This window comes from Mastomys coucha, unplaced genomic scaffold (genome assembly GCF_008632895.1).
Source record: "Mastomys coucha isolate ucsf_1 unplaced genomic scaffold, UCSF_Mcou_1 pScaffold13, whole genome shotgun sequence".
NCBI lineage: Eukaryota > Metazoa > Chordata > Mammalia > Rodentia > Muridae > Mastomys > Mastomys coucha.
This window is the reverse complement of record NW_022196895.1, coordinates 21,369,505-21,393,827: the sequence shown is the minus strand read 5'-3', so window position 1 is coordinate 21,393,827 and position 24,323 is coordinate 21,369,505. Positions and strand designations below refer to the sequence as shown.

The 24,323-nt window shown below is 39.0% G+C and overlaps 1 protein-coding gene across 1 annotated transcript in view; it reads left to right on the top strand.

Moving 5' to 3' along the window:
• Nucleotides 1–24,323, top strand: part of Tpgs2 (tubulin polyglutamylase complex subunit 2) — a 42,276-nt gene that overhangs the window by 14,553 nt on the left and 3,400 nt on the right. Inside the window, exons 2-7 of the mRNA XM_031366363.1 lie at nucleotides 379–458; nucleotides 12,107–12,194; nucleotides 13,926–14,054; nucleotides 20,762–20,878; nucleotides 22,800–22,960; nucleotides 24,250–24,318. Of these exons, the coding sequence (XP_031222223.1) occupies nucleotides 379–458; nucleotides 12,107–12,194; nucleotides 13,926–14,054; nucleotides 20,762–20,878; nucleotides 22,800–22,960; nucleotides 24,250–24,318 (644 nt within the window). The remainder of the gene's footprint in view (nucleotides 1–378; nucleotides 459–12,106; nucleotides 12,195–13,925; nucleotides 14,055–20,761; nucleotides 20,879–22,799; nucleotides 22,961–24,249; nucleotides 24,319–24,323) is intronic.

Here is a 24,323-nt window from a genome sequence, read left to right as displayed (position 1 = left end):
TAAATCTTATTTCTTATAGAAGGTTAAAGTGGTGCTACTCCTCATTCTTTTTAACTGTAAGAACCAAATACTTGGATATTTACTAAGAAGTCCAGTGTGAAATCACTGAAAGCTTAGAATCTCTGTACATTGTTCAACTAGGTAGATGTAGAGGGTTGTAGAGGTTCTGGTGGTGGTCTTCCTTGGGGTTATGCCGTGTCCTCCAGAGTTTACGGTACTGGGCTTTGGGGCTCAGCCAGCCCTTTCCTTTGCTCACAGGGTATGTAAACACTCATCAGAAGGATTGGATAGCCATAGAACAGTCATCAACATTTAAGCAACATAAAGCACAAAATGTGAGCAAGTCAATTACAACTTTATACTCTGTTTTACTTCTAGAATCTTCCCCAGGTGTGACAGAGGTGAGCATAATAGAAAAGATGCCTGCTGAACGTCATATGATTTCTTCATGGGAACAGGTAAGTGTTTCTGTGGCGAATTTTCATCTCCCAACAAAGAAAAGTCAACTTAAATGCCCCTGGCAAGGAGTGATTAGGACAAGAAACTTATTCTTATGTCAGGTCACAGCTGCCTTTTGTTCCAGTCCACTTTCCCAGTGAAGTGTCTCCTCTGCCCCCGTAAGCCTTTGGAGGCAGTGGGTGTTATTCACTGTGATACTGTACACGTGCATGTGCACGCACACACACATACACACACACACATACACATACACACACACACACACACACACACACACACACACACCCCACAGAAATTACAAGTCCAACCATGGGGAAAAAAGATGCCTAGTAGTATGCATAATGTTAGACAGAAAAATGGTAAGTGTTGCAGGAAACCACTAACCAGATCTGTGGCTGATTCTAACTAGTTTTCCTCTGGTGCTTAATCAGACTTAATGCTTTTCCTTAACAGAACTTTTCATGGTTCAGATCTAATGAAAAACTCTGTCTCTTAATTTTCACGACATCTCAGTACCAGAAGAGTTACACTATTATTAAGCATCTTGGTGACATTGCAATGGTTACTGAGTCCCTGACAGTTCATGATTGGTTACTCTCCAGTGCAGTGGGCTGATAATTGGACTACAGCTCAGAGTTTGACAAAAGATCACTTTTCTTTTCAGCCTTACTTAGAGTATGACCATAGATTCTAAGTTGTCTTGCAGTGTGTCTGTTGTAAGCATTTTACCACACAAGTGGCAATCCCCTGCGGCTCCTCAAGCTCCTACCCCTCTGCTTCACGCCTCAGTTCCTCCCTTTCCAGTATAGTGGCCGCTTCCTTAGAGGGTCTTGCTAATTTCTTTGAAACCTATATAAAACAAAGCAAACTGTTCAGGTTGTTTCTCCTTCTACCTACCTGTTTAGTCATTTGTTCCTTTGCAAGCAAAGCAAGAAAACATGTCTAAGTCAGGGTTCAGGAAGTATTTTCTGTTAAAGGAACAAATGATAGTGTAGTCTCTGTGGCATTCCTGTTCTGGTGTAGGAGCATTGAAAGCGGCCATCAACAGTACTGAAATGCAAGTGCATGACTGAGGAAAGATTTTTAGATAAAAAAGAAGGGACAGCGGAGCATTGTGCTGCATGCCTTTAATCCCACCACTGAGGAGGCAAAAGCAGGCAGATCTTTATGAATCTGAGGCCAGCATGGTCTGTAGAATGAGTTCCAGGATACCTAGGGCTACATAAAAACCTTGTCTCAAAAAAGTGACATGACAGACACAGAGTGCCTATGTGCTGTACTTTACCAAGCCCTGGTCTAAATGATTGCTCCATCTTTCACCTCTCAGTTATTCTTCAACTAGCTAACTACAGCCTCTCCTCTTCCACTGCCATTTCTTAATACCACCCTGTTACATCATTTCCTTGTCTGTGTTTCGAATCAGGGTAGTATTGTCCTTGTAAATTAATTTGGAAAGTTGCCTTCTTTCAATACATTGGAATAGTTTGAGAGAAACTGTAAATGTTTATTATATCCATAAGATATGAAGGTTAAACCATAAGGTTTAACTCTGTTTTTTTTGTTGATTTATATGAATGACTTGTTCACCACTAAAAGTTACCTATTGATAAAATAGTACCTGACTGTTGTTGGTTGAGAGTCTGTTCCTTTGTTAAATTAAATGTCTTTATTAAATATTTTGTCATATATATTATGCACATATATTTATAATTAGTACTTCTTGTTGAGTTGGCCCATTTTCATTTATATAATGACCATCTCTCTTTATGGTTTCTGATTTTAAGTCTATTTTACCTAATACAAGTATAACTACTCCTACTCACTTTTGATTTATTTTTGCATGCTATTGTGATCTGTTTTCCATTACTATAATGAATACCTGAGATAAATCATTTGGAAAGACAAAATGTTTATTTTGACTCATAGTTTTTGAGATTTCAGTCTTTAGTTTCTTGATATTTGCTTTTGGGCCTTTATAAAGGTGGTATATTGTTGCTGGAGTGTGCAGTGAAGAAGGCTGCTCCTTTCATAGCAACTGGGAGACAAAGAGCAGAAACGTGGAAGCTCAAATCCACTATCCCCCTTAAGGGCATGCTCCCACTGATCTAAGACTTCCAACTAGGTCCCACCTTTATAAAAGTCCCACCAACCACTTCCCCAAGTCTCTAATCCATGAGCCTGTGGGAGACAGCCAAGACCCAAACCATAGCACATAAACCTTCTATACTTGCACTTAAGATTCTATGGTCTGTCTAGTGAATTGAGTTTCTAGCAGGCAGCATATCATTGGTTTTTTGTTTTTGTTTTTTTCTATCCATTCAACCAATCTGTATCTTTTAATTAGGGAGCCTTAATCCTTTACATTTCAGGTTACTGCTGACAAAGACATTTTTATCATTTTGTTAATTTTTTTCATGCTAATTTCCTAGAGCCTGTGACTTTTTAATCTTCTCTTATTACCCATCCTATAGCTTGGTTATCTACTCTTAATGATAGTTTACTCTCACTCATTCTCTCTCTTGTGTTTCTGCTCTGCCTTGTTTTTGCTGGTGGTGGTATTTGATTGGTTTGGAGAATTGGTTTTGGTTGTTGATTTTTGTTTTGTTTTGTTTTTTCTGTAACTTGGATGTGTTTTAATGAAAGTGATTATTAACTCTCCTAGTTTCCATTCTATTGCTCTGGCAGAAAACCCTGACCAAAACAACTTAGGAAAGAAATGATTTATTTTAGCTCACATTTCACATAGCCGCTCATTGCATGGAAGCCAAAGCCGAAACTTGAAGCATGTATTTTTAGTTTGAGATAGGTAGAAAAAAATTAAGTTTGTCTTACAATTTTGGAGATCTAAATCAATCATGGCAGGGAAGGTGTAGCAAACAGAGCAGCTTATATCATGGTGGCCAGGAAACAGAAAAAGAGAAATTCCTGTGAAAGGAAGGTCTTTCTTATTTCTCACTGGTAGGACATCATTGTATGGGATATTGTCTCCTCTCTCAATTAATCTTGTCTAGAAACACTGACATACATACTCTGATTTATTCCTAACTAATCTGGGTGCATCTTTAGTCCAGTAAAAATGATTGTGTTTATTTTCTTCAAATTATTTTTTTCTAATTTTGATAGTTTGGTTATTCCATGTTCTTTAATTTTTTTCTTGCTAGCATCTATTAGGGCAGAGGTTGTCAAACAACCCCTTGTCAAAGGGGCCATGACCCCTTTGACAAACCTCTATCTCCAAAACTTAAAATTCCTAACAGTAGCAAAATTACAGATATGTAGTAGCAGTGAAGATAATTTTATGGTTGGGCACAACTCACTGCAGCATGAGACACTGTATTAAAGGGCTGCAGCATTAGGAAGGTTGAGAGCCACTGCATTAGGGCCCTTGAACTTCCTAGACTGGATAGTAATTATGCAAGACTTTGAACTTCTAGACAAGATTAGGCATTTTTTCTAGTTGCCAATTATTTTCAGTAATTATTTCCTTGCATATTTTTCTATGCTGCTCCCTTCTTCTCAATACCCATTATGTAATAGTTTGTACTCTTGTTCATTTCTTATTCTGGCTTGAGATTGTTTCAGAGATCTGTATTCAACCTTCGAAATCTTCCTCCTGCTTGATCTATTCCACTGGTGAGATTCGTAGTGTATTACTTAGCTCTTTAACTTCAGAATTCCTTTTCCCCCCTACTTATAATTGTTATTTCTTTGTTAATTCATATCTTGTATCTTATAAATTTTCCTTTAAAAACTTGCAGTTGTCCCACAGCCCCCAGAAGAGGCTCCACTCCCAGGGGCTCTAGCACACCCAGTATCTTAGGATCAGGGGTGAGGACACAATATCTGTTCCAACATTACCAGGAGTAACTAGGACCAGCAGGATCCAGGAATTCAGGAACCCCGCCTGAGCAGTGGAGTGGGTTCATTCCAGTCTACACCAGATTACCTTGGGCCAGTCCCACAGCCCGCAGAGGAGGCTCCACTCCTAGGCACTCTAGGACACCCAAGATCCCAGGATCCAAGGATCCCGGGAGCTTGGTCACATCAGGAACTCAGGATCTCAGAGACAGTTTGTCTCCCAGGAATTCATACACACCCAGAATCTCAGGATCACAGGATCCTGGAATCTCAGGATCACAGAGAAAGCTTGACAGTTCTGATTCAACCAGTATTACAGGAAGGACAGGCTCCAGTCAGATATAGCAAGGGCAGGGATCACTAGAGATAATCAGATGGTAGGAGGCAAGGGCAAGAACATAAGCAACAGAAACCAAGGTTAATTGGCATCAACAGAACCCAGTTCTCCCACCATAGAAAGTCCTGGATACACCATCAAACCAGAAAAGCAAGACAAGGATCTAAAATCACTTCTCACGATGATGATAAAGGACTTTAAGAAGGACATATATAACTCCTTTAAAGAAATACAGCAGAACACAGGTAAACAGCTAGAAGCCCTTAAAGAAAAAACACAAAAATTCCTTAAAGAATTACAGAAATACACAATCAAAGCATCAGGCAAATCAAAGGCAAAGGAAATGAACAAAACCATCCAAGATCTAAAAATGGAAATAGAAACAATAAAGAAATCACAAAGGGAGACAAACACTGGTGTTAGAAAACCTAGGAAAGAGATCAGGAGTCATAGATACAAGCATCACCAACAAAATATAAGAGATAGAAGAGAGAATTTCAAGGGCAGAAGATACCATAGAAAACATTGACACAACAATCAAAGAAAATGCAAAAAGATCCTAACCCAAAACATCCAGGAAATCCAGGACACAATGAGAAGACCAAACCTAAGGATAATAGATATAGAAGAAAGTGAAGATTCCCAACTTAAAGGGCCAGTAAATATCTTCAACAAAATTATAGAAGATAACTTCCATAACCTAAAGAAAGAGATGCCCATGAGCATACAAGAAGCCTACAGAACTCCAAATAGACTGGACCAGAAGAGAAACTCCTCCTGTCACATAATAGTCAAAACGCCAAATGCATTAAATAAAGAAAGAATATTAAAAGCAGAAAGGGAAGCCTATCATATAAAGGCAGGCCTATCAGAATTACACCAGACATCTCAGCAGAGACTATGAAATGCTAGAAGATCCTGGGCAGATATCATATAGAACCTAAGAGAACACAAATGCCAGCCCAGACTACTATACCCAGCAAAACTCTCAATTACTATAGATGGAGAAAACAAAATATTCCATGACAAAACCAAATTTATACAATATCTTTCCACAAATAGCCCTACAAAGAATAATAGATGGAAAATACCAACACAAGAAGGAAAACTACATCCTAGAAAAAGCAAGAAAGTAATCGTTCAACAAACCCAAAAGAAGATAGTCACACAAACATAATTCCACCTCTAACAACAAAAATAACAGGAAGTAACAGTAACTTTTCCTTAATATCTCTTAAAATCAAGGGACTCAATTCCCCAATAAAAAGACATAAACTAACAGACTGGATATGTAAACAGCACCCAGAAGCAAAAAGAACTATACAAAGAATCAACAACTAGGATCTAGTTCTTTGAGAAAATCAACAAGATAGATAAACCTTTAGCCAGACTAACCAGAGGGTACAGAGATAGTATCTAAGTTAACAAAACCAGAAATGAAAAGGAACTGGGGAAATTCAAAAAATCATCAGATCCTATTACAAAAGCCCATACTTAACACAACTGGAAAATGTGGGTGAAATGGACAATTTTCTAGACACATAGAATGTACCAAAGTTAAAACAGGATCAGATAAACCATCTAAACACTCCCATAACCCCTAAAGAAATAGAAGCAGTCATTAATACTCTCCCAACCAAAAAAAACAAAAACAAAAACAAAAAAACAGGACCACTTGGGTTTAGTGGAGAATTCTATCAGACATTTAAAAAAGACCTAATACCAATACTCTTCAAACTATTCCATAAAATAGAAACAGAAGCAACACTAACCAATTCATTCTATGAAGCCACAATTACACTGCATATTCTCCCTTGAAGATGGAACAGTTTCTGTCTAATCAGGAACTTGTTACAATTTCCATTCATAGAGGACTTCATAAGACATTTTTTTCCCTCTTCTGTCATGTTTAATATTCTAAATAGATTTTAAAAACTTGTTGAGTGCATATTACTTTTAGCTTCAGAGGATATCGTATATATTTAAGAGGTATTTAACTATTATAAATTATTTTGATGACTTTAAAATTGTCATTATTGTTGAGGGACATCTGGGTTGTTTCCAGTTTCTGGCTGTTATAAATAAGGCTGCGTTGAATATGGTGGAACATGCGTCCTTATTACATTTTGGAGCATCTTCTAGGTATATGCCCAGGAATGGAATTGCTGGGTCCTCTGGTAGAACTATGTCCAATTTCCGGAGGAACCGCCAAACTGATTTCCAGAGTGGTTGTACCAACTTGCAATCCCACCAGCAATGAAAGAGTGTTCCTCTTTCTCCACAACCTCGCCAGCATCTGCTAGCACCTGAGTTTTTTATCCTAGCCATTCTGACTGGAGTGAGGTGGAATCTCAGGGTTGTTTTGATTTGCATTTTCCTGATGACTAAGGATGTTGAACATTTCTTTAGGTGCTTCTTAGCCATTCGATATTCATCAGTTGAGAATTCTTTGTTTAGCTCTGTACCCCATTTTTTAATAGGGTTATTTGGCTTTCTGGAGTCTTAACTTCTTGAGTTCTTTGTATATATTGGATATTAGCCCTCTATCAGATATAGGATTGATAAAGATCTTTTCCCAATTTGTTGGTTGCCGTTTTATCCTATTGACAGTGTCTTTTGCCTTACAGAAGCTTTGCAACTTTATGAGGTCCAATTTGTCAATTCTTGATCTAAGAGCATAAGCTATTGGTGTTCTATTCAGGAAATTTTCTCCTGTGCCTATGTGCTAAGGCTCTTCCCCACTATCTTTTCTACTAGTTTCAGTGTATCTGGTTTGATGTGGAGGTCCTTGATCCACTTGGACATGAGCTTTGTACAAGGAGATAGGAAAGGATCGATTTGCATTCTTCTACATGCTAACCACCAGTTGAGCCAGCACCATTTCTTGAAAATGCTGTCTTTTTGTGGTACATCTACACAATGGAGTACTACTCAGCTATTAAAAACAATGAATTTATGAAATTCTTAGGGAAATGGATGGATGTGGAAAATATCATCCTGAGTGAGGTAACACAATCACAAAAGAACACACATGGTATGTACTCTCTGATAAGTGGATATTAGCCCAGAAGATCGGAATACACAAAGTACAATCCACAAACCACAAGAAACTCAAGAAGAAGGAAGACCAAAATGTGGACACTTCATTCCTTCTTAAAAGGGGGAACAAAATACCCATGAAGGAGTTGCAGAGACTAACTATGGAGCAGAGACTGAAGGAAGGACAACCCAGCCTGATATAGCTGTCTCCTGAGAGGCTCTGACAGTACCCAACTAATACAGAAGTAGAGGCTCACAACTATCCATTGAATTGAGTACAGGGTCCCCAATGAAGGTGCTAGAGAAAGGACCCAAGGAGCTGAAGGGTTTGAAGCCCCTTAGGATGAACAACAATATGAACTTCAGAGCTTCTAGGGACTAAACCACCAACCAAAGAGTACACATGGTGGGACTTATGGCTCCAGCAGCATATGTATAGTAGAGGATGGCCAAGTCGGTCATCAATGGGAGGAGAGGCCCTTGGCCCTGTGAAGGTTCTATGCCCCAGTGTAGCGGAATGCCAGGGCCAGTAAGCAGAAGAGGGTGGGGTGGTGAGCAGGGGGACAGGGAGGCAACACAGGTTTGTTCTTGTTGTTGTTTATTGTTTTTTTGTTTTTTGGAGGGGAAACTGGGAAAGGAGATACCATATGACATATAAATAAAGAAAATATCTAATAAAATAAAATAAAATTGTCATTACTGAGTTGTATATTTTAAAATAAATTTTATTAGTTTAATAAAAAATACTCAATAACAAACTAGCAAACTGAATATCCAGGAACACATCAAAAGTATCATCCACCATAATCTGATGTAGTTATCCTTCTTGGGTTGTAGTTTTCCTTTTAGTATTTTCTGTAGGGCTGGATTTATGGATAGATATTACTTAAATTTGGTTTTGTCTTGAAATATCTTATTTTCTCCATGTATGGTGATTGAGAGTTTCACTGGGTATAGTAGTAGAGGTGCACCTGTGGTTTTTTCGAGGTTCCAAGATATCTGTCCAGTCCCTCCTAACTTTTAGAGTCTCTGTTGAGAAGTTGGGTGTAATTCTGATAGGTCTGCCTTTTTTGTTACCTAGCCTTTTCCCCTTGCCAGTATTCCTTCTTTGTTTTGTAGATTTTGTGTTTTAACTATTATGTAACAGGAGGATTTTTTTTCTTATCCAGTCTAATTGGTGTTCTGTACTGTTCCTTTATGTTTGTTTATGGATTTTTTTTCTTTAGGTTGGGAAAGTTTTCTTCTATGATTTTGTTGAAAATATTCTTTTGGTTTTTGGAGCTGGAACTCCTAACCTTCTATTCCTATTCTTCTTAGGTTAGGTCTTTCATTGTATCCCAGATTTCCTCGATGTTTTGTGTCAGGAATTTTTTAAATTTAACATTTTGTTTGACTGATATATTAATATTTTCTATTGTATCTTCTACATCTGAGATTCTCTCTTCTATCTCTTGTATTTTGCTGGTGATGCTTGCATCTCTTGTTCCAGTTCTCTTCCCTAGGTTTTCCATCTCCAAGATTCCCTCAATTTGTGTTTTCTTTATTGCTTCTATTTCCATTTTCGGGTCTTGAACAGTTTTATTTAGTTCCTTTGCATGTTTAATTGTGTTTTCCTGTATTTCTTTACAGAATTTTTTTTCCTCTTCAAAGGCCTCTACCTGTTTGATTGTATTTTCCTGTTAGGGATTTGTTCATTTCCTCTTTAAAGGTTTCTACTATCTTTATAAGATTGGATTGAATGTCATTTTCATGTGTTTTGGTTGTGGTAGGATTTTCAGGACTTGCTATGGTAGAATAGCTGTGCTCTGGAGGTATATTACCCTTTTGTTTATTGTGATCTTTCTAGGGCCTTTAGTCATCTGGATGTCCCTGGGTGTTCCTGTTATAGTACATATTGGGAGGCAGCCTAACCTCAATGATCCTAGTGTGGTAGGTCTCTAGAGGGTATCCCTTGGCTGGTCAATGGTACTCAGGGGGTAGTACCAGTCTCCCAGAAGTTGTGTGGGGACAGCTTGGGAAGCAGATTGAGGAGAGGCAGGTGGAGAGCTGACTGGAAAAATGGAGGTCTAGGGGGATAGCTGGCTGCACAGGGCAGCTGGGCATGCTCCAGAGGACTCAGCAATGGGCAGGGGGTGGGGAAATCAAAAGTTAGAATCTTAGCAACACTTTACTGAAGATTTCATAAGATGAAATGAAATCTGTCGTACATGTCATAACCTAGAAATGCTGCTTAAATCGCCTTATAAGCCTAATTTTAGCATATGATGTTATTATAACTTTTCATATCATTTTTTTCTATCAAGTTGCACCTCCCCCACCTCTATGGTTCTGTAAATTTCACCTTAAAGTTTATTTTTTTATCTCAGATTATCAGTTTAAATGACAGTGCCCAAGGTCACTCGGCTAATGGCAAGTTGTAATATGAACCCAGATTGTCCTGCTGCAGAACACCACACTTGGTACTTAAAACTGACAGTATGACCCAAAGTCAATGATGCACACAGTGGTTATTATCATATTTTAGATGGATCCATAAGCCAAGAGCTTGGATAGTTGCTGCTTTATTGTCTTTTAACCTCTGCAACCATGTCCGAAGTTAGTGGAGAAGGTTTTAGAAAAGACCTGAAGAACTTACCTCTCTCTACATTTCAGGGTTTTGAGTTGGCTAAAGACAGTCAGATCTCTATATAGTTGTAAGTGAGTTAGTGTTTAGGTCTTGATCCTATTACTGCCTGAGAATACACTAAGCTATCCCTTTGTTTTCTGCACAGCTAGTTTGAGTGAGGTGTTGGTTTGGTTTGGTTTGGTTTTCCCATAAGAAATACTTTTGTATATCTTTTGGGGAGGGGGCGTAATTTGGCTTACACTTCCAGATCATAGTCTGTTATTGGAGAAAGTCAGGACAGGAACTCAAGCAAGGTTGCAACCTAGAGATAGGAGCTGATGCGCTTGCTTCCCATGGCTTGCTAAGCCTGTTTTCTTATAGAACTCAGGACTACCAGCCCAGGGATGGCACAAGCCACAATGAACTGCTCTCTTTCCTCCAACCCCCATTGATCACTAATTGAGAAAATGCCCTATAGCTTGATCCTATGGAGGAGTTTCCTTAACTGGGGCTTCTTTCTTGTAATGACCCTAGCTTGTGTCAAGTTGACCCACAAATCCAGCCAGTTCAATTGACCCCTTGCCAGTTTGGCACTCAGATACATCACTATTAAGCCACAGGCCTTGCTTTCTTATTCATCCCCAAGAACTGTCTTCTGAGAGGCTTCACCCAGCAGCTGATGTAAACATACAGAGACCCACAGCCAAACAACTGGCAGAACTCTGGAAGTCTTGTGGAAGAGTAGGAAGAAGGATTGACAGAGCTGGAGGGATCAAGAATGCCACAGGAAGACCTACATAGTAAACTAACCTGGACCCATGGGGGCTCCCAGAGACCAAACCACCAATGAAAGAGCATGCGTGGGCTGGACCTAGGCCCTACACAGATGTATCAGATGTGCAGCGTGTTCTTCATGTGGGTCTCCTAACAGAGCAGGATCTGTCTCTGACTCTGTTGCCCGCCTTTGGATCCCTTTCTCATACCTGGGCTGCCTTCTCTGGCCTCAGTGAAAAAGGATGCCCATACTCCTACTGTGGCTTGATGTACCATGGTGGGTACCCATGAGGGGGCCGTCTTTTCTCTGAAGAAAAGAAGAAATGGGGATAGAGAGTTTGTAAGGGTGGGACTGGGAAGAGAACTGCAATCAGGCTGTAAAGTGAATGAAGAAATTAAAGAAAGAAAGAAAGAAAGAAAGAAAGAAAGAAAGAAAGAAAGAAAGAAAGAAAGAAAGAAAGAAAGAAAAAAAAAACATAAACGTCCCACAGTCTTTACAAATTCAAACACATGAAAATTTTAGTCCCTTTAAAATATCTAATCTCTAGTTCAAAGTCTCCTAACTGTGGGTTCCAATAAAATACTTTCTTACTTCAAGAGGGAAAATCACAATCATAATCAAATCAAAACAAAATCAAACCCCACCCATCCTATATCTGGGATCCACTCCTGATCTTCTGGACTCCTCCCAATGGCTTGGGTCACTTCCATAGCTCTGCTCTGTGTAGCACACAGATTGCCTTCTAGGCTCAGCTGGTATCAATCCACTGCTGCTGCTGTTCATGGTGGTCATCCCATGGTATTGGCATCTCCAAAATGCTAGAGTCTTCTGCTGCCACTAAGTTTTATCTGTACACACACAAACACAAATTCAAAACTAGCAACTACTCGCTAGGCCCAGTTCCTCTCTAGTAATTTTGTAGGTAATTATTGATCCTCCTAGAAGATGGTTAACATTGTATGCAGAGCTCTGAAATATAGCCTTCATTCTCTCTCTAAGCCCTGACCTAACACCAAGCCATTTGTGCTTCTAGAAAAACAATTGTGTGATGCCCGAGGATGTGAGAAACTTCTACTTGATGACCAATGGTTTTCACATGACCTGGAGTGTGAAGCTAGATGGTAAGTCATCCTCCTTGATATTGGAGAACATTTTCCTGTTGGAGTGGTTAGATGAGGCAACGTTGACGTTCCTTAGAATTTTACTGTCTTTTCTTTTACTGTTTTCATGAGTCTCAAGGGTTAAATCCAGAAGCTGTGATTCCCTGCCCCTCCCCCACCTAAGCCAATTGATGTGCTTTACCTACTCCCACCCTGTTTGACTCTGGTTTGTCCTGATCTAGAAGCCCAATTTAGAGACTTCCTGTTAAAGGAAATCATTAGTCACCACATAGAGAAGCCAACCAACTCAGACATTAAGCATCTGAGAACTCCTCCTTGGGGCCTCAACACTCTCTCTTTGCTTTCCTGAAACAGCTGACCAAACAGTCTTCCAAACTCAACCTCATTCTCACCATTGTGCAACTTTAAGGCTCTAATCCTCAAACTAGAGCTTCTTTCTTTACACCTCGCCCTATGTCACCAAACACCTTATTTGCAGGCTTTTATCCAAGTCATGTGTCTTTGCCTAAACATTTGCATTGCAGATGCAGAAGCCTAGCTTGTTACATGCCAGAGAGTCAGACAGTATGTGAACATGAGAGGTGCCACTACACATGTGTATGAAAACTCTTCAAAAAGTTCATACACTAGGAAGTCCTGAACCAGCCTCTGGGGCCCAGCTAGTTCTCCCACAGACCTACCAGGTGTGACCTCAGGAGTTCTTTATCATGTAAACCTTCAGCCACCTCCCAAAATCATTCTATTGAGTAGCGTAAAGATTTTGTTCATAGCTGTAATATCTTCTGTTACTTAATTTGCCGGTCCTGGTCTTTTTATCCCCATTACTAAATGGCTTAATGCAGTGACAAAAAGGGAAATGGAGTTAGAGAGATGGCTGTGTGGTTAGCAGCATTTTCTGCAATTCCAGAGGACCAGAGTTTGGTTCCCCCATCACTTAGGTAACTCACAATCACCTGTAAATCCAATTCCAGAGGATCCAGTGACTCTTCTAGCTTCTAAGAGCACCCACACACAGCAGATACTCATACACACATACGCATTAATTAAAGAGTAATGTTTTTAAAGGGAGCAGAGGTAAACTTTGATATTTACTTTAGTGATCTTTCCTGATATTTCATGATCTAAATGCCTTCATTCACTCTATCCTTTTTAGATTTCTAAGTCTTTGTGCGTCACCCTTTATCTGGCATCCTATATCAGTAGAATTCCATATAATATAAAGCAACGTATGTGTGCTATTCCTTAGTTAGACCCTATTCACAAAAGACCAGACCTATCACACATGAAGTTCTTTCTATCAAGTAAGGGAAAATGACTAATAGAGGGGGAGATATTTTCCATCATGAAGGCTTATAATAAAAAGATAAAGGACCAAACCATTATTTCATTAGAAACTGTAGTTCTGGCTAGTAGAAGGGAAAAAAGAAATAATATGTTTTAAGTTATGTATTCTTCAGAGTTACTAACTCTGGATTTTTTAGCCCTTTAAATATCCCTTTAAAATCTTTTCTTCAATAGCACCATAATAAGCCTGGCTGGAACTATTCCACCATCGTTGGCACCCAGTTCCTGTTTACATGAAAGGCTGGTGGTTTGGGGTATATAATGAATTCTCTTCTGTGCACTTTCTATCAGGCTCCTCAGCCCTGAAGCCATTCTCGGTGGACTTTTGGGGTATTCAAGCAAAACCATTGCCTAAGCTATTACTTTGTCATACTTTTTGTCCTATAGACCACATTATTCCACTGGGAAGCATGGTGATTAACGGCATTTCAAAACTGACTCAGCTCATCCAGTCTTCTGTGTACTCACTTCCTAATGCACCAACTCTGGCAGACCTGGAGGATGATACTCAAGAAGGTACCTAGGAAAACCCCACTTTGGGTTAGAAATTACCCTCTTGTCTCATTTTATAATACTGAAAATGATAGGAACATGCTGCATCATTAACCCTATGTTCCATTAAACTAACCCTTCTCATGCATAGCTTCTGGAAGTGAGATAGAAGCAGAAGAAAAAACAAAGGAAAATTTCATGAAGGAAATTTCAGGGTCATGTCTGTATCCCATTTTTAATTGTATTATCTGATTTTTTGATATCTAATTTTATGAATCCTTTATATATTTTGTATATTTAGACCTCTGTCAGATGTAGGATTGGTAAAAGTCTTTTTCCTATTTCATAGGCTGGCTCTGTCTGATTGATGGTGTCTTTTGCCTTACAAAGGCTTTTGAGTTTCATGAGGCCCCATTTATTAATTGTTGATTTTAGTGCCTGTGCTATTGGCGTTCTCTTCAGAAAGTTGTCTCCTATGCCAGTGTGTTTGAGACAGTTCCCCACTTTCCCTTCTATCAGGGAAAGTGTCTGTTTTTATGCTAAGGTCTTTGATCCACTTGAACCTGAGTTTTACGCAGGGTAATAAGTATGGCTCTATTTCCATTCTTCTACATGCTGACATTCAGTTTGACCAGCACCACTTATTGGAGATGCTTTCTGCTTTGCTTTGCTTTGTTTTGTTTTGTTTTGTTTTGTTTTAATGAAAAAAAAACTAAAACACCTTGGGCTGGAGAGATAGCTCAGTGGTTAAGAGCTCTGACTGCTCTACCAGAGGTCCTGAGTTCAATTCCCATCTGTAATGGGATCTGATGCCCTCTTCTGTAGCTGCAATGTACTCGGATACATAAAATAAATAAATAATTCCTTTAAAAAAAAACCTAACTGGTGTTTGTAGGTGTATGAATTTATGTGTGGGTCTACAATTCAATTCCATTGATTAACATGGCTGTTTTTTTGCCAATATCATGCAGTTTTTGTTAACTGTTGCTCTATAGTACAACTTGAAACGAGGGATGGTGATTAGGCAGTTTAGTGTTCAGAGTCATTTTAGCTCTCCTGGGTTGTTTGGTTTGATTTGGTTTGATTTGGCTTGGCTTGGCTTGGCTTGGCTTTCCTTATAAAGTTGAGGGTTGTCCTTTCAAGGTCTGTAAGGAATTGTGTTGGAATTTTGGTGGGAATTGCACTGAATTTGTACATTGCTTTTAGTATAATGGCCATTTTTACTATGTTAATCCTTGTCTATCTATAAGAATAGATCTTTCCATCTTCTTTAGCTTCTTTCTTCAGAGTCTTAAAGTTTTTATTGTACAAGTCTTTCTATTGCTTGGTTATAGTTACCCCAAGATATTTTCTATTATTTGAGGCTATTGTGAATGGTGGTTGTACTGGCTGGTTTTGTGTGTCAACTGGACACAGGCTGGAGTTAACACAGAGAAGGGAGCTTCAGTTGGGGAAGTGCCTCCATGAGATCCAGCTGTGGAGCATTTTCTCAATTAGTGATCAAGGGGGTAGAGATCCTTGTGGGTGGTACCATCCCTGGGCTGGAAGTCTTGGGTCTTATAAGAGAGCAGGCTGAGCAAGCCAGGGGAAGCAAGCCAGTAAGGAACATCTCTCCATGGCCTCTGCATCAGCTCCTACTTCCTGACCTGTTTGAGTTCCAGTCCTGACTTCCTCTGGTGATGAACAGGAATGTGGAGGTAAGCTGAATAAACCCTTTCCTCCCCAACTTGCTTCTTGGTCATGATGTTTGTGCAGGAATAGAAACCCTGACTAAGACAGTGGTGTCTCCCTGGTTTCTTCCTCACTCCATTTGTCTTTTATACATAGGAGAGCTACTAATTATTTTAGTTAATTTTATATCCAGCCACTTTGCTGAAAGTGTTTATCCATTGTAGGACTTCCCCAGTGGAATTTTCAGGGTTACTTATATATATACTATCATATCATCTGCAAATACCAATATTTGCCTTTTTCCTTTCCAATTTGTATCCCCTTGATATCCTTTCATTGTCTTATTGCTTTAGCTAAAACTCCAAATACTGTATTGAATAGATGTGGAGAGAGTGGACAGCCTTGTTTTATTTCTGATTTTAGTGGAATTGTTTTGAGTCTCCATTTAATTTTGTACTGGCTATGGGTTTGCTGTAAACTGCCTTTATTATATTTAGGTACATCCCTTGTATCCCTAAGCTCTCCAGGACTTCTGGAGCTGAAGTTATTTCCAGGACATGAAGGAGTGTTGCATTTTGTCAAAGACTTTTTCGGCATCTAATGAGATGATCATGTGTTTATTTGGTTTTTCTTTCAGTTTTTCATATGTTGAACCATCTCTCTATCTCTAGGATGAAGCTTACTTTATTATGGTGGATGTGTTTTTTCATGTTTTCTTGGATTATGTTTGCAAGTATTTTATTTTTGCATCTATGTTCATAAGGGAAATTGGTCTGTAATGTTCCTTGAATTTTTATGTTTTGGGTTCAGGGTAACTGTGGGCTTATAAAGTGAACTAGACATTGTTTCTTCTGTTTCTATTTTGTGGAATAATTTGAGGAGTATTAGCATTAACTCTTCTTTGAAAGTCTGGTTAGAAATCTGCACTAAAATCATCTGGCACTAGGCTTTTTTGGTTGGGAGACAAATGCCTACATTTTAGGGTTATAGGTCCATTTAAACTGTTTATCTGATCTTAATTAAAGTGGTATCTGTTGGGAAAATTATCCATTTATTTTATATTTTTCAATTTAGTGGAGGTTTTTAAAGTGTCCTTATGGTTCTCTGGATTTCCTAGTGTCTGTTCTTCTGTCCCTCTTTCCATTTCTGAATTTATTACTTTGGATATTTTCTATCTTTTAGTTAGCTTAGATAAGGGTTTGTCTATCTTGTTGATTTTCTCAAAGAACCAACTCTTTATTTTATTGATTCCTTATATTCTTTTGTTTCTTTTTACCTCAACCCTCAATTTGATAATTTCTTGCCATCTACTCCTCTTGGGTATGCTCACTTCTTTTTGTTCTAGAGCTTTCAAGTATGTTGTTAGATTGCTAGCTGACATCTCTTCAGTTTTTTTTCCTCTTAGTACCACTTTCATGTGTCCCATCAGTTTGGATATGTTGTAGATACACTTTCATTCAATTCTAAAAAGTCTTTAATTGCTTTATTTCTGTTGTGACCCATTTTTCATTCAGTAGCTGTTGCAGTTTCCATGCATTTATAAGCTTTGTTGATACCCAGTTTTACTCCATGGTTATCTGATAGGGTGCAGGGGGATATTGCTATTTCAGTTCTCTTATATCCATTGAGACTTGTCATGTGTCTAAATATGTTATCAATTTTGAAGAAAAGTTCCATGAGAAGCTGAGCAGATGGTATATTCTCTTGTGTTTGAGTGAAATGTCTGTTAGGTATATTTGGTTTATGTTTAAGTTGTTGTCTGGATGACCTATCTATAGGTGAGAGTTGGGTATTGAAGTCTCTCCACTATCAGTCCATGAGGGTCAATGTGTGATTTAAACTGTAGTAGTGGGGTTTTTGTTTCTTTGTTTTGTTTATACACAGAGGTGAGTGCCCTTATATTTGGGGTATAGATGCTAAGAATTAAAATGTCACCTTGGTGGACTTTTCCTTTGCTGAATATATAGTGCCCTTCCCCATCTCTTTTGCTTAATTTTGGTTTGAAGTCTTATGTTGGTAAACATTCGAATGGCTACACCACCTTGCTTCTTATATCCATTTGCTTGGAATCTTTTTCCAACTCTTTACTATGATACAATGTCTTGCTTTGATGTTGAAGTGTGTTTCTTGTATGCAGCAGAAGGTTGGGTACTGTTTTTGTATGTACATTGTTAACATGTGTCTTTTTAGTGGGATTTTAAGCCATTCATACTAGATATCAATGAACAATGGTTGTTAATTCCTGTTATATTGTTGTTGGAATATGTGTGTGTGTTTGTACGTGCTTTCCTTTTTGGTTTTGCTGTGGAATTAACTATATATACATGAAAACACAGAAAGCAATCTCCTTAGTAGGATTTTTTTTCCCCACACTTTCCATAGGGCTGGATTTATAAATAACGTTTAAATTTAACTTTATCATAGAATATCTTGTTTTCTCCATTTATGGTAATTGAAAGTGTTGTTGGGTATAGTAATCTGAGCTGGCATTTGTGGTCTCTTAGAGTCTGCAGCATATCTGTCGAAGCCCTTTTAGCTTTTAGTGTTTCCATTGAAAAATCTTATGTAATTCTAGTAGGTCTGCCTTTATATGTTACTTGGTCTTTTTACTTTGAAGCTTTTAATAGTCTTTGTTTTAATTATTATGTGATAAGGGGACTTTCTGGTCCAATCTATTTAGCATTTTGTATGCTTCATAAACCTTTATAGCCATCTCCTTTTGGGTAGGAAATTTTTCTCCTGTGATTTTATAGAAAATATTTTCTGGGCTTTTGAGCTGGTATTCTTCTCCTTCCTTTATTCTATTATAGGAATAGGTTTGGGTTTTCTTCATAGTTTCCCAAATTTCCTGGATGTTTTGTGTCAGGAATTTTTGTATTTAAATTTCTGTTTGAACAGTGTATCTGTTTCTTCTGTCATATCTTCAATGCCTGAGATTCTTTCTTCCATCTCTTGCATTCTCTTATATTGATGAATCTATGGTAATAATGATGGATAACTTTGTAAAATTCTGTAGTTCCTGTTTGCATCCCTAAATTTTTCGTTTCTGGGCTTCCCTCAGTATGTGTCTTCTTTATTGTTTCTATTCCATTTTCAGGTCTGGGACAGTTTTATTTGTTTCCTTCAATTGTTTGTGATTTCCTGGCTTTATTCAATTTCTCTTTAAAGACCTCTATCACCTTCATATAGTTGCTTTTAAGGTCTTTTTCTTTTGCTTCAGCTATGTTGGACCTGCTGTGGTAGGATAGCTGGGCTATTGTGTTTTTATGCTGGCATTTGGGTTGGGGGTGATTATACATCTAGGTGCTGACTTCTGGATTTGTCTTGATTGGATGGGAACTTTGTTCCTTGGTTTCTGTTTCCTTCCTGAATTTTCAGAGAATGTGTTGGCTGAGTGGTGCCTCTTTATAATGACATGTTCAATGTGTTCATGGGAGAGTGCTTGCTGGTTTTAGAGGCTTAAGGAATGGGGGGCTGTGGAAGGGTTCACGAGGAGATGGTCTGAGGGATTTCCCAGGAGCATGAACATGGGAGAGTGGAAACTATAGCTGGTTGTTCTGTTGTAGAGCTAGGGAGACCCTGAGAATTGGGTTTAAGGCAATAGAGAGAGTAGGGGAGGTCCATAGGCAGCCTACCTGGTCTTCTGTCAAGCATTGCCTATTGTTGAACAGGGGGTGTCCACCTGGTTTGGGTGCTGAGACACAGCAATGAGGAGGGAAGAGAAGCGCTGAGCCTAGAGTTTTAATCTCAGTATCTTGGCAGATACAAACAAAAATTCACTCCAGAAATAATGTAAAATTGTTTATGGAATTGATAGCATAACTTTGTAAAATATACAAAAATCTATGAATTCTATATTTAATATAACTGGTATGGTAGATGAATTATAGCCTAAGGAAGGCTTTTATTTTTTTTTTAAAGTAGTATTACCCAAGGCCTTGGATTGTTTTTTTTGTAAGTTTTTAGAAAGTAAATATTACTAAAACTATGTAGGCACCTGAAGAAACTCAACCTCATGGACAAGAACCAACCTCAATTATAAGTAACATGAAAAGATCAAAAGTTTGTCCCCAAAGTGTTCAAGTATAGACTTGAAAATGGTGTGCTTGTATTGACGGAATAAAAACCTTTAGGGAGGAACTGAAGACTGATAATGCAGACTTGGAAGACCATTCAAACACTCCGGGCCTATCTAGATACTTAACTAGCATTGAAAACTCCAGGTTTTTATGCTATACGACTGGTTGTCATGGTCTTTTCAGTGGGGTGTCATGGATACATGCTCCAGGACAGGTAGAGCCTGGCTTGGAGCTGGTTCCACACCTGCCGGTCTCAATTATGAGATTCACAGGGGCTTTTGAACCTGCTTCAACCTTACCAGTTCTTCTGTCTGGTGACATGGTCCACTTGCCCGACATACCACCAGACCCAGCTTCTGCCTGAGAAATCCCCAAAAGTAAGGCCAAAGTATTTGTGTCCAAGTAATTTGACTGTCTCAAAGCTCAAGGATATTTATAGAAATAGAAAACATTTAGCACTCAGGAATACAAGGTTAACAATTTCTGGCATCCAATCAAAGATTACCAGGCAGTAAAATAGTTTTAATGGGGGAAAACAGATTAATTAGAACTGACGCACATTTTGGTACTATCATCAGTGGGTGATAAGGTGAATATATATGAATGGAGGTGAAATGAATCAGTTATACTATATGACTAGGGCTTCTCACATGGGATTACTGTGCAGAAATTAAGAATAGGGTGTACATGATGTTCTCTTCCTATACAGTAACCTACGAAAAGGAAGCCACTCCTGTCAGCATCCTAACATTCACATTGCTCTACCTTTTATATGGCTCCATTCTCAGGAAGTTCAGTGATCTTTCCGTATGCCATCTTCCACCAGATTGTCTGTCAGCTACTATTGTTAATAAGAAGGCATGATCCAGCAGTGAGACCCAGAGCATTTAAAGCATGGGATTTTTCACCATTTTTCTATCTTGGTAAAGTTATATGAATAGTGCTGAGTTTGAACATTACTGTTGATTTCTGGGTTTACAGAAAATGAAGACCACCAGCTAGAGAAGCCTCACTTTGACTGTCGCAGTGCAATATTTGAGCTGGATTCATGCAATGGGAATGGGAAAGTTTGCCTCGTCTACAAAAATGGGAAACCTGGTAAAGATCATTTCCAAAGTATGATCCTACAGTATAGATGTGCTCTTCCCTGAACTTGCCTGTCAACCATCATTGAACAACAAGCTCCCTGAGATACTTCAAGTGTCTTCTTTGTGCAAAGACCAACCCCTTTGGTCCTCTCTGAGCATCTCCCACTAGGCTAGTTTCTACATTCCATCTCCTTGTATGAGTCCCTGTGACATAGTCAGTGGGATAGATGAGAAAAGCTTAAAGAATTAGTCATTCTGTTCATAGGGTCATACATTAAATAAGCATTCAGGAAATATTGCCTTCCTTTTACACTTTTGTATATAGACCAGTTAAGAGCAATAGAAACCTGAATTACTAGCTCTCAAGACTCCATGTGAAGCAGGGTTTCACAGGAGAAGTAGGGCTAAATGACAGTTACTCAGATACTGTGGACAACTAAACAGAAACTTCCCCCTGCTCCGTAACAGCAGTTCAGGCCTAGGGACTGAATCTAGAGCTCAATACAGCAAAGCACTCTTCTTACCTCCTCCTGGTGGTGTGAAAAGGCATAAACATTAGAAATTACATCTGAGAGGAAAGATTGTTCCCGGGTAGAAGTGTTCTAGCAAAAGACTTACAGCTTTTATCATGAACAGTGATTGGAACTACATATGAGGAAGGGGTGAAAGAGGCAACCAAGCAGAGGGACAACAGGCTTAAAAGCCATATCATGAGACAATTCAACTGATTGGTGGTAATGACAGTTTCACTTTAAAGACCTTAAGGTATCCGCCTAAGGGATGAAAAGGAGACGGAGTCTGAGTGTCAGCCACTTCCTCTCAGGCATAGCTGGGAAAGCCAAGCAAAAAGTCTGGACATGTTGTAGAAGACTAAAGAGTTGTCAAGGCTGTTTAATAGAATGACAGGATACAAATGAGAATGGGCTAGTGGTTTTGGAAAGGAAGAGAATGGAGAAAATGTTAGAGCTATCTAAAGCTGATGAGCCACAATAGGCTGCAGGTAATAGCCTATTCACTAACAGGTTTAAGATAGGAACTGGCATAATAGTTAGTGCCCAGGTTAGCTGACCTAGGATAGCCTATCATACAAGCAGAATTGCAGGGGTGAGGTGGTATAAACCAGTGATTCTCAACCTGTGGGCTGCAATTGGTGGTTGAATGACCCATTCACAGGGGTCACCTAAGACTATTAGAAAACACAAATATTTATATTACTATTCATAATAGTAGCAAAATTACTGGGCGGTGGTGGTGTACACCTTTAATCCCAGCACTTGGGAGGCAGAGGCAGGCGTATTTCTGAGTTCGAGGCCAGCCTGGTCTACAGAGTGAGTTCCAGGACAGCCAAGGCTACACAGAGAAACCCTGTCTTGAAAAAAAACAAAAAAAAAAAAAAAAAAAAAAAAAAAAAAAAAAAAAAAAAAAAAAAAGTAGCAGCAACAAAAATAATTTTATGGTTGGAGGTCAGCACAACCTGAGAAATTGTAATAAAGAGTCCTGGCATTAGGAAGGTTGAAACATAACTTTTATGGGGTTTTTTTTGTGTGTGGGGTTTGCTTTTGTTTTGTTTTCCGTAGTACTTTTGATTAAGAGACCTCCTCTTAAAAGACTGACACATTCAAGGTTTCTTTCCAATCAAAAAGAAGACAGAGTGTTCAGTCCACACAGAACAGAAGCATGTGCTAAGGTAGCCTTAATGAACTGCCATGGGGCCGGAGCAAGCAGATAGATCCAGGGTGATCAATCAGAAATCCATGAGTATCAACTAAACAGGGAAGAACAGCCCTAACAGCAGGACTAGAAGCCTACAAGAGGGAAGCTTTATGTTTTAAACCCTCTCTACTATGAGTTTTCTCTTAACTATCAGTGTATACTGATGTCTTTAAAAGGGGAAATGTGTTAAGCTGTCTCTGACTTCTGTGCTGTTTCAGGGTTAGCTCATGACACTGAGATATGGTTCCTGGACAGAGCATTATACTGGCATTTTCTCACAGACACCTTCACCGCCTATTACCGCCTGCTCATCACCCATCTGGGCCTGCCCCAGTGGCAGTACGCCTTTACCAGCTATGGCATTAGCCCACAGGCCAAGGTAAGGAGAGAATCCTGCCGTCTCAGAATCTGATATGTACCAAGAGTATTCTGTGGAAATGGTTACCTTCCAAATTCCCCATCTGCTTTAAATAGATCAAGGGGTAGAACCAATATTTTCAATAATCAGGACTAGTGACTCCAGTGTTGGCTGATAGCCTCACATGATTCAGATCTAATTAAGTAATCAGGATCAACTGGAATGTTACTTTTAATTAAAATGTCAGTGAGGGCTTGGGCCTAGTCAGTCATTTTTGGATTGATAGTACACACACTTAGAAAGATTGATGTCTCCAATTTTCCTCTGTTCCAGGTATGCATCCCCATTGCCAGGCATAGTAGTCAGTGTAATGTGTATATCCCTGAGATACTCATTCCATGTAAGGCATTGGTAACATGTTTCTTTGTATATTTTTACTAACACAAATGTAGCAATTCTGCACCTTTGTTTTTTGCTTAGTACTTGTGGAGTACCCATAGAGCTGCCTTCTCCTATACATTACAGATCTGGGCATCATTTCAGAGATGCCAGGTTTATGCAACCTACCTTGAAAAAGCCAAGCAGTGGCTAGAACTTTCCACTAGAATGAACTGGTGTGGTTTAAAGAAAAGTCATGGTGATTTCTTATAGCACTTAATCAGCAAAAAATCCCACTGTATCTTTACTAGCTGGCCTTACTGTTCTCACGGAGTTTTATAGTTACAGCTTCCATGTAATATGATGTGAACTGGTTTTGATCAAGCAATGGCAAAAAATGTGGCAGGCCCCCCCCAATAGCTGTAATTTTAAAAAATCACTGCAGGTATAGAGTACCAGCATACACTTTCTATAGGAAAGTTCTGCACTGACCTCTGTTGCAACACCTTTACGGATGGTGCTGTTGCAATACCCATGATGGGCACCATTCTGCATTGATGCCAAGCTGGAGGACAGTGTCCATGGCAGGCTCACTAGTTCTAAGGTACCAATAAATATACTTAGCTGCTTAGTTCTAATGGTACATTTATTTTGGAGGCCTTAAAAAGCACCATGCATGCTTGACCAAAGGTTGATGGCATCTCTCACCACTTACTGTTTAAGTGCTCATAGATTTTTCCAGGCAGTTTTTGTATAAATTGAATTATTACATCACTGGGATAGAGCACAAATGTTTTAGATTTTATAGCATTTTCAATTTTGAAATAACCACATGTACTTTACCAGTTGACACTGAAAAAAAATGTGGATTAGTGATGGTTAATTTGTAATGTCTGTGTTGTCTCCTGTTCTCTCCCATTTATGCCTTACAGCAATGGTTCAGTATGTACAAACCCATCACCTACAACACAAGCCTGCTCACAGAAGAGCCCGACACCTTTGTGAA